At 39.9% G+C, this 11,182-nt stretch overlaps 2 protein-coding genes across 2 annotated transcripts; one reads left to right on the top strand and one right to left on the bottom strand.

The window, feature by feature from the left end:
- The first annotated feature begins 768 nt into the window (after nucleotides 1–768).
- Nucleotides 769–4,335, top strand: LOC145457956 (X-linked retinitis pigmentosa GTPase regulator-like). Its single transcript, XM_080336245.1, has one exon. It carries the CDS (start codon nucleotides 1,227–1,229, stop codon nucleotides 3,282–3,284), a length of 2,058 nt encoding a protein of 685 aa, XP_080192371.1. The 5' UTR covers nucleotides 769–1,226; the 3' UTR covers nucleotides 3,285–4,335.
- Nucleotides 4,336–6,454: 2,119 nt separating this feature from the next.
- LOC145457957 (STAM-binding protein-like) lies at nucleotides 6,455–10,649 on the bottom strand. The gene has a single exon (XM_080336246.1). It carries the CDS (start codon nucleotides 8,202–8,204, stop codon nucleotides 6,906–6,908), a length of 1,299 nt encoding a protein of 432 aa, XP_080192372.1. The 5' UTR covers nucleotides 8,205–10,649; the 3' UTR covers nucleotides 6,455–6,905.
- Nucleotides 10,650–11,182: the final 533 nt, after the last annotated feature.

The following is an 11,182-nucleotide window of genomic DNA, read 5'->3' as shown; positions in this document are numbered from 1 at the left end:
CCTGATGTCGTGCTTCCTACCCCGATGGGGTCTACGGACGCTGGTTAAGAACCCCTGGAATAGAAATGCCCAATCGGCGAATAATTCATTGGTGTTACAGCTGTAGAGCGTAGTACTACCCTACTCGCCTACGATAATAACATGGACTAAGAGAACAAACAACACCCAGCATGTAACCAACTATATACGTCACGGGGGTCATAGAATGCCAATGGTTGCCATACTGACCTGATTAGATAGTTATATACCCCAAGCAGCGCTAGCTACGACCTTTTGATATATTACTATTCTCCATGACAGTTTCATAGATTGTTGCGCCCGTAGGATTAACAAGTCACCGTTTCGATTCGCAAGTCATTGTCTGTTTTTAACGTTTGATCCGACTCAACTCGAGTCATTTTTATTTAATCACTCAGTCAATCCAAAACCGAGTCATTTTACGAGAAGGTCGCACCAAACCAAACCACAATTTTGAGTCACGAATCATCAACGGGTCATGCTCTATCGTCATGAACTAGAAATGTGACGTAAAAGCTGATCTTCTACCTCATCGTAGCTTTTAAAAGTGATGAAATAGTGAAGTTTGTTGAGATCCCAGTGATTTTTATAGTAGTTTTAGATTGAACTTTTAGCTCTTATATCTAAAAAAATTTATGACAGTTGAATATATTGTTGAATACTTGAAATTCCAAAATGCCTTCGCGGGCCGCACAAAATGCTCTTGCGGGCCGCATGCGGCCCGCGGGCCGCGTGTTTGAGACCTCTGGGTTATACCATCGTAGATGTCGTTTTAACTATTATTCAACCCTTGAATATTGCATGGATGATTTTCTTACACTCTCTCAGTGTCCGAACTCTTCATCAATTAGTAGCCTATCTATTTTCCAATTGACTCATCCCCGCAAGGCTGATGTGTTGAAATCAAAGGCGATGAATTCGGCCATTGGCAAGCATCCGTTAGATAATCCTGTTTGAGCGAAAAATGATCGAGACGACAGATTACGTATACTCGGAAGGGAATGTTCACACTTTCATTCGTGTGCCATGGAGTCGACTTTTATCAAAATACACCAGCCAAGGCTGTGTAGACAAAAGAAGTTCTTCTAAAATATTTTACTCTTTTTATTACAACATGTACCATTTCAGAACGTATGATACCGTACTGTTAAACATAATATAATCCACAATGTGTTTAACGTGATGATAAGTTGGCGAGTATACAGAGAATGGATTCTCCGGAGAAGATTCCGGAGTCTGGAGCGGTTTTCATGTTCGGGGGGAGCAAATTTGCACAAAGTCGAACGTCCCGCTTTTGGCTGAAAGGAAACGCTGTGACGTCTGCATCCTGTGGTGACGAGCACACGGTGTTATTGACGCAAAAAGGAAAGGTCTACGTTTTTGGGTCAAATAACTGGGGTCAACTTGGTCTCAGTCATACTCAAGCTGTGGAGAAGCCTACTTTTCTACGATCGCTAGCAAACGAGACTGCGTCCATGGTCGCGTGTGGGAGAAATCATACTCTAGTCGCCACTGCAGACGATAAAGTATTTGGTTTTGGGAATAACGGTGATTTTCAATTAGGCATACCGACTCACACAAACTGTGATTCTCCTGTAGAGATTACAAGCATCCCAAAAGGAAAAATAAAAAAGCTAGCTGCTGGTGCTGAATTTTCTGCGCTTTTATTAGAAAACGGTGCTCTGTATGTATGGGGGAGTAATTCTCTTGGTGAACTCGGTCTTCAAGACATCGATAAAAGCAAGGAGCCAGTACGTTTGAACGTTTCCGAAGAGATAATCAGTGTTGCTTGTGGATATTACCACACCGCGGTTGCTACAAAGACAGGTAAACTTTACACGTTCGGTGAAAATGAGTTTGGAAAGCTTGGAAAAATTGACTCTGACGATTGTTTTTTGCCGAGTGAAGTCACGTTGCCTTCTGGAATCCGTGTGAACAGCGTTGCGTGTGGCGGTTCCCATACTGCATTCATGACGTCAAATGGAAAATTATTCACATTCGGCGGTGGATATCATGGCGAATTAGGTCATGGCGAAGATAGTTTAGAATCAGATAAACCAATGCAAGTCGAGTCTATGAAAGACAAAAAAGTGACTGATATATACTGCGGTGAAAATTTCACTTGCGTAATCACTGATAACGGAAAGATGTACTCGTTTGGAGATGGTCGCGGAGGGAAACTGGGCCTAGATAGTGAAGATTTTTCCAATCAATTTTCGCCTGTATTATGCAAAACGCTAGATCAATACTCTGTCAAAAGCGTAGCATGCGGAGGCTGTCATACCATCGCCGTAGTCAAGTATAGAGATACAAATTCAAATATGATGGTAGATGCACAAGGTTTGGGCGATAACTTCAAGCTTCCCGAACTGCAGAACCTAGACATATCCGAAACACAAAATGACAACTTGAACCTCAGCTTGAGAAGCTCGATAGCACGGGAGAAGCGAAGAAAAGCAAGAGAAATATCACCATCAAAAACTCTGCCTTCTCTGAGCACTTTAAAATCAGACGAGCTACTTGAAGCAGTGAAATCTTTTCCCAAAGTATCACATCATGACATACCAACTTCATTCAACGCCACAAAACTTGAGCTAGATCAAACATCTGATATATCCGTACTCAACACGGTTCACAGATCTATAAAAGCAGACGGTAACACCACGTTCGTGCCGGTGAAGCATTCCAAAACGGAAAACATCGACTCTGGTGGGTCAGAGGAAGAGATATCCGATTCTGGTAGTCAATCATTACCAAAAGATTCAACTGAACCTGTTGCTTTACACAAAGAACTTAACGTTCCATCAAGCAGTCAGACTGGTCAGGATTCTAAATCACAGAGTCAACAAGTGGTTGAAGAAGATGAGTTATCTGATGAAGAATATGATTACGAAACTGAATCCGAAGTAGAAAGTAAAACTATGGAAGATGAACGTGCAGAAAAAACCATAGATGGGAAAGATTCAGCTGAAATTAGTGCTGATGGTAATACCCAATCTTCAAATGATCAAGAGAATAAAAAGCCAAGCGATGCTAACAATCCTACAGATAATGTCACAGCAGAAACGCCTGAAGACGCTAAATCACAGTCCACAAGTACTGCCGATAAAGCGAAAGATGAAACAAGCAATGCACCAAATGCCGAGTCCTCGGTAAACGAGACTGATCAAAAACCAATGGACACCGACAATGACCAGAGTACAGCAAGCGCAACAAATGCCAATAAAAAGAACAGTAAAAAATCAAAGTTTTGTACGATACTATGATATAAGAAGATTTTTCAATCTTTTATTCTGGTTAATTTGTCAAATCGCATAATTATAGTTATACTATCAATTATCAGTTCTAGAAGTCTTACTGTGTCTATCAGTGGACATAGCCTTCCAATGACTGGTCAGTGGTCACAGTCGGTGCGGAAAACCAGCATAAACGGATTTCAGCAATCTTGCATCTGATCTGAATATTAATAAATCTGGCGATGCAGAACTTATCCATTAACAAAGTGCTTGACATTCATCTCATCTCAATTCTTCCAAGCAAATATGGATCAATATTTATATGAATGTCAATAACTAAACACTGGAGATCGTCTCAAAATAGCCACTTATGCAAGTAGAAGTAGAACGACTCATGTTTCAAAATTAGCCAACAGAGTCATTTCGACAATTAAAGAACCATGATGTGCCAAAACGCAGCGTTGTACCCAAGTCACAAGGTTTCAAGTCGAGTCATTTTCAATTGACCACCGAGTCCAAGTCAGCTAGTAGAGGGTCGAATCCGAGTCCAAGTCATTATGTTCAGTTTTCGCTTAACCCACTTCTATCAACTCTGTTCGAGTGATATAGAATGGCTCGTATTCATAATTTCCCTCAGTCTTAACAGTTTCTGACCCTATTTTCAAAGTATCAGGACTGATAGACGAAATACCAATTATGTGATGACTTTAGTATTCTTTGAAGTTACAATGAAATGTTTGTCTTGGCTGTCCTAGTCTCACGTCATATAACTTGGTTCGAGTCATGCACAAGTTACAGTAATGCAGAATATAATATTATAATAGATATATTGCCACAAATTCCGATGCAGGATCTGTGATGCTGGAGTCGGTGATTTGAGAACAGAAAAACAACGCAATCGTTAGCTTGTCTAAAAAAACGCTGCGTACCAAATTTGCCTCAATTCCAATATTTATAGCCGAATTAGCCTCAATTATAGTTTTAGCTGGACTTGTCTCTATTATACCGTAGCTGTGCGGTATTATAGGCTAATTAGTGATGTCCGCTCAGGGTAAGAGTTGACCGAAAAGCTTTGAGTGGATTTTTTGGCTTCACAGATATGTCATTTCCAGTGACGTTCGTAGCTTGGTGCTACATGTTTCGTATGCTGCGATACGAGACCAATCGAGGGTTGCAGTCTCCCACAGTGGAAAATAGTATCGAAACTATAATCCTCGTTGCTGAACCATCTCTTAGTGGCCAAGGAGCGTATGTTTCAGTACTCGTAAAAATCATCTCCCACTACCCGACTAGAATCAATTCTCCATTCAGATTAAGGTACACGAATTATTATCCCCACTTCCCAGCCCTACATTTCAGAACACTATTGACTGTATAATTACTGTATTCATGTGACTATGCCATCTGCAGTGTGCTCGATTTTGAGATCATTCCGTGGATTGTATTTTCTCAAACATACAATTTTGTTACAAGCTTTCATACCATAGTATATTAACCGTGTTATATCTATCAATCTCTCATATACTATGCTAATACACTTCATAAAAGCATTGTGTAAGCGGTAAAGCGGGAGTGGTCATTGAGTTAGCTAAAAATGAGATTGACCTGTTGGGAACTTTCCGTGAAGAGCTTCTGGAGGTACAGAACTTCAATATGCAATTGAATAATGTACAGATCAGTGGTTTCCAAACTTTTTTAGCTTGTGGCACACTGGAAAAATTAAACACGATCGTCACACACTTAGAAAAGGTCTATTTTGAAAAATAGAATTGATGGGGTAATGCGAAGGCTGTGCTTATTTAAAGAGTGTGTAGTATTTTTTGTTTATAAGTAGATTCACTAGAAGTGAAACGAATTGAAGACTATATTTTTGACACATAGAAGCCCAATTAACCTAGTTGTAGGCAATGCCATGATTGGTTCCTTTGTAATGGCAATGCTTGTTTATCAGCTATGAACAATGTTCCCTCTAATTTATGACGAGTCTGTGCGCACTCATCAACTCACTGCGTGGTCCCTTGGACGGCAGTGCGTAACGACTAAAGAAAAAAAGGTCATCACATCGGATTTTTTGTGCGCAAAGACCGTGTCGGCACTTCGCAATTGCGTACATGCGCAGCTTAGAGGGAACATTGGCTATGAAGCAGTAGCTGTTTCAGCACCTTGAAGTCGCATATGCTTGCCTGCCTGCCTTGTTTTAAATATTTATGAAGCTCTTTTCCAAATTTACAAACAATACGCGTCATACCTGACAATCTATGACGGCACACAGTTTGGGTATCACTAACAGGGTTGTAACTAAGCCACAAGGCTCCGAGTCACAAGTCAATCTCACATTTATAGTTTTGACTCTAGTCATTTTCAATTCACCACGGAGTCAAGTCCGAGGCCAAGTCATCGAGCAGAGGTTTGAGTTCAAGTCACGCTATTATGACTCTAGTCCAAGTCATGGTGTTGACTGCTCAGTTTCCAGTTAAAGTCTTGTTAAACCCACTTTATAACTCTGTTCGGTGATATCGAATGGTTCGCATTTATAATATAGGCTACTCATTTTCCTCACTTTTACCAGTTTCTGGTCGCAAAAACTGACCAAAAACTTGACCAACCTCTTTATGACTAAATTTTGACGCAAGCAGTGAAATTACGTATTTTTTCACAAGATTCAAAAAATTATTAGTTGTTGGCTGGTAGCACTGAAGTGTATATTGCTGAAGTGTTGGTGACACACCCTGTTAATTCATACTGATTAACGACAATGTTGTCTATATCAGAGTTTTTCATCGCGAGCTTCTTGAAATATATTCGCTTCATAAATAATTTTTGATCTAACGCAATAATTCTGAATTGTTTTGAGAAGTCAAAAAATCATCGCCTTACTAACGACACAAAGAGGTAGAAATTTGGAAAATTATATTCAGTTACTGTGATACAAGCCCTATTTCATCCAGCTCTGATGGCAATTTCACACATAATCGTGATGGAAACTTATCTCATATTATTTTTATAATTCCAAGTTTAAAGTAGTTTAGCGTAAAAAAACTGTTGATACGGAACTAGTCTTAGTCTAAAACATGAACAATCAACTAAGTCGTGAGAAAGTAGACAGAACTTATTCAAATGCTCACAAAAAGTACCTGACTTTAATACCGTAACCACTTGTTCCACCCTGACACTAATCTCAACTGTGGTAGGAACACACATTTGTAGAACATATTCAATCTATAATTTACTCATAATATTAAATACTGCATTATTGTATTCCAATTAGTGAAGAAATTGTGAAATGGTCTTCGATCACGATGAGGGCGGGGCACATGCGAGTACTTGAGCTCGCAGATAATTTATCAACGAGAATGATAGTGTGGATGCTATTTTCCGCTGAGGAAACCTAGATGGGTCGTGTCGCAGCATACCAAACATGTAGTACAGATGACAGAGCATGTTATGGAAATGACATATCTGTGAAGTCGTGATCGCCCAACAGCATTGTCGCAAAGAGTAACGAAATCAGTAAAGCCGTAAAATTACAAATTATCCTGAATGTGATGTAGAACTGGCATATTCTTTGTGGTCGCATAAAAGGAACATATTTGAACACGTGTATGGTCGAATACATGTATTCGGTTTAGCCCAGCCTTGATCATGACACATCTATTTGTTTCTCCAATCCACGAGTTGAACAGTGTGCGAAGAAGAAACATTAACATGATCACAAGATTCAAAAAGCGGAGGCACGGTAGAGTGAGGGTGATGCCCCGGTTTTGAACACCCCCCAATCTCACTCATCCCTCTCCCGGGCGAAATCATAAAATATCCGGTTTCTTTAAACTTCCCGGAACACACGATCGCCACGGATTCGGACATCAAGCATTGGTACGGATAGTGCGTGTGTAAATCGACACTTGATAAAAAAGCAGTTTGTGATGGGTGAGTGTGAATCCATCCCAAGCAGATTCCGTTGCATAGTTCTTGGAATTCCCAAATATCTTCCTCACGGGTCGTGTTACAGCTTTCAGAAGTGCCGCTTTGGTGCGGTAACAGTACGTGGGTGATTATAAATTGATTTTGAGACAAATTTCCGAATAAAATGCCACAGGTTTCCACGTTTTTATCTGTATTATGTTTTACGCTTTGCATGAATTTCGCCGGTAAATCGTGAGGCGATATTACAGTTTTTAACCCGTATTTATTGGCACGGACTGGTGCTGATACCGGAGCAGCCTTATTCCCAGATATTTCAGGTTTAGGTATGGGCTTACAGCTTCTGTCAATTGGTGGGACTGTAGTCGTCGGTTTACGACTTGTTTGCGGACTGCCTTGTTCAATACCAGGCAAAGTGTCTATGTTTGGTGGTGGTGCGAAATCTACTGGAATTAGCGGGAAATTATCGTCACTGACAGTCACATTTTTGCTGAATTTCGATTCAATTTCTTGACGTTCACTTTCGAGCTGTTTACGACGTTGCTGCTCTACGAAATATTCCATTTGCACTTTCTCTTGATCCAAAAGTGCTTTTTCGGCCATTTCTTTTTCATGCTTTGATTTGAGTCGCTCCTGTTCGAGTCTCTCTTCTTTCAAAGCCCGGATTTTCTCTTGTTCGTCCTTCCATTTCGTATGTTCTATCTCATATTTTTCTTCGAGAATGAATTTTATGCTTTCCGCTTTGCTCAAAGCGTATTTTACACTCTTTTTGTTGGCCGCCTTGGCTTGTGAGGATGCATTTTTATATTGTGGATGAATTTTTAATTTTTCCAAAAAGAGAGTGATGAACTTGGCAAGCAGGACATAAGCCATTTCGTACTGTTTCTCCTCATAATACACATCCGCCATTCGGATCATTTCTTCACCAGAACGGTAATAACGCGCAATTGGGACATTGCCGTGGACTGTAGCGACACCCTGGTCAAATAACTTGCTTAATCTCTCTTTTGACGGCAGAGACGAATCCATGTCATTTATTGTGCGGGATACTAAACACTAGTATATGTATAGTTAATGAGATTGCACATTTGTGGCTGAAGACTATATCTGGAAAATACACGAAATAGCATAGTATTGCTGTTTAGGAAGGCACTGGATTGCGATAGAGTAGAATTACCTCGTCAGCTCTCATCATTTGAGAAAACTCAGATTACTAGGAATGGGCATTCGAATTTTTCAAAAATAACTATACCCGGGTAATTGACATAATTGATAAGTTCGTTGAAAAAAACACTGTACGGTATAGGCCTATCAAATTCGGCTCAATTCCGACACGTAGAAGGAAAGCAATTCGAGCTCTTGAATTTATTAAAAATCAGATTTTACCGGCTACCGTACCTCATGAAATTGTGATATTGTCTACAGAAATAAGATATATCAAATTTGGCTTGATTACAACCAGGAGCAAAGATATTGGAGTGGAAAATTTTGTATATGAAAAAATAGTATTTACGGACACGGTGGGTATTTCTATAATTATATTATTAATCAAAGTAGGCTATACTATTCTTTCGAACTCAAAATTTTGTACTCAATCTATCAGTCTATCCTATCCAATCCATGCATCACCTGCCTTAAACCTGGTAAATTCTGTTGATGGATACTACACCCTAGTACTAAATGTCTATATCAGTGGTTCTCAACCCTTTTGACCCCGCGGTCCTACAAAAATCAGAGTTAATTCCAAGTTTAATTACGACAAAGGCTATGGCTATATATGTAACTTGACGACAAAGGCTATGGCTATATATGTAACTTGAAAGTAAACATTGGAAACTTCATTTAATGCTACCTTCTTTATATTACATGTGTTACATGCGGTTCTATGTGAGAGTTTCTGTAAGGAAAGTGTTGATTCTTCAGTTGCTTTTGAAATAAATGCAATTTGTTGTGTACCAGCACAGCCTTATCATTCAGATGTTGTTAATTTTAATGTCAAAATGTAATGAATTTTGCAGTCTAGTCTACTTTCTTATCCACACCATATTTACTACCTTATTATACAACCTATAGTCACAAAATTTTGTTTGAAAAGTTTTCTTAGATTTCACAACTGGTTTGAAATGAGTAGTAGGCTACTTTTAAACTGCTTCGCACAACTCTTGCAGCATTGTAACATATAATAGGTACGAAGCAGACTATGAATTTTATTCTACTACGCCACGCAGTAAAATACGTGTCAAATTTGTAAATCAATTCAAAACCTGGTGATTCATTTCTTGAATTAATGGAAAAGCATCCGAATTTTAGCATTTTTAAATTGAGGAAATTGGCCACAGACTGGCATCAGAGGTTGGGGACCACTCGTCTAGACGACCTTTTGTTTGTGGTAGAGGTGTGTTAAATGCAGCCCACGACTGGATTCTAGAAAAAGAACATTTCATAAGAGCCTTACAGTAATTTATTAACAACTATTATACACGAGATAGCATAATAATGCAAAATAGCATAACGCTGAAGCGTCCGGCTAAGTCGTGGGTTCGATCCCCGGCCGGGTCAGACCAAAGACCTGATTAGTAACACTGGGATCCATGAGACCATGACGTTCCTGCTTGGTGCTCACTGCTTTAGGGTGGTGCAAGACTTACAAGGCCATATCTTCACCTTCCTTGTCCAGTGGCATATGCACATCATGCACTCATGGTATGCAAATGCATAGATCGTGTGGATTTACATCATGAGTCGGTGTAGGCTATTTGCCACAAAAACATCAGGGGGCAAAAATATTCTACGTCCTCCTCTACTAAGAAAGCAATGTTTATCGTAACAGATATATTCATAATAACATTCGTGTAATGGTATATATAACCTGCGAAACTTGAAAAAATTCAATGTGGCCTGCACGAGTAAAGTTACACCTTTGATTCACGGAGCCATTTGGTTTAGAAGCAAGTAAAGGTATATCAAATCACTAAAATTTAAACTGGACTTAATGTTTATTGATTACAGTATCCCTGTGGAGTAGTGGCAAGATCCTATGAACATAATAAGAATCCCAACTGCACTCTGATGGTAAACCGTTATGGAAAGGGTTCAGTGTTTTGTCGCCAACTCATAACCAACACTAAAAACGTCGAACATTAACACGCAAACAACATTTCTGTGCTGTAGAGTGTACACTTTAATTGTTATAGCGCAAATTGACCCGTTCATATCTATTATAATGGGTTGCCTGACATATGATCATGTGACACAATGCAAAACAATAGTTGATCATGTGACTTGCTGACTTCAAGATCTCAGAAACAACCTCATACCCAAAATGAACCTCCGGGTTGGGGTTGGAATCCCGGTACGCTTAGCGTAATATCTTTGGTGTGCCAAGACGGTTCTCTGCGTCACACCGGTGTGTAGTCAGTACAATATTTGGTGTGCACGAGACACCGATTCCATATTGGATGAACCTTAAAGGTCCCAAAATTCAACTCTCAAGTAGGCTGTGTGCCTGTACCATGCTGTTGTGTCGCATGCTCATTATGTCCTATAATGTCAACGGGACACAGACCACATCAGCAATGTTAACTATGAACACATAGCAGTAAACCAATATGAAATCGGTGTCTCGTGCACACCAAAGATTCTGCTGATTACACACAGGTGTGACGCTGAGAACCGTCTTTGGCACACCAAAGATATTACGCTAACGTACCGGGATTCCAATCCGGGCAGTAGATGCATTTGTGTCCAAGTCCGTCGTGGACGTTTTCTTTGATACCACAACCACAATATTAACTATGTCACAATGGATCGCCAGGATCGGTAACGATGCATTCCAGTATTGTCAAATATTTCTTCCAGCCTACTTTCATCCTCGTTTCGCCTATGCGGCTATGCACCATATCCTATCCACAATTTTGTAGGATCTGCTACGATCAACACTAATAACATCAACGATCATATCAAAACGAATCCACTGTCCACCAGCACTAGTGCCTTCGGTTTGTTTA

The sequence above is a fragment of the Botryllus schlosseri genome, chromosome 15 (assembly GCF_051294905.1).
Source record: "Botryllus schlosseri isolate E-star chromosome 15, Bs_hap1, whole genome shotgun sequence".
NCBI classification, from domain to species: Eukaryota; Metazoa; Chordata; class Ascidiacea; order Stolidobranchia; family Styelidae; genus Botryllus; species Botryllus schlosseri.
The sequence above is the reverse complement of the archived record's forward strand: the minus strand, read 5'-3'. Positions and strand labels throughout refer to the sequence as shown.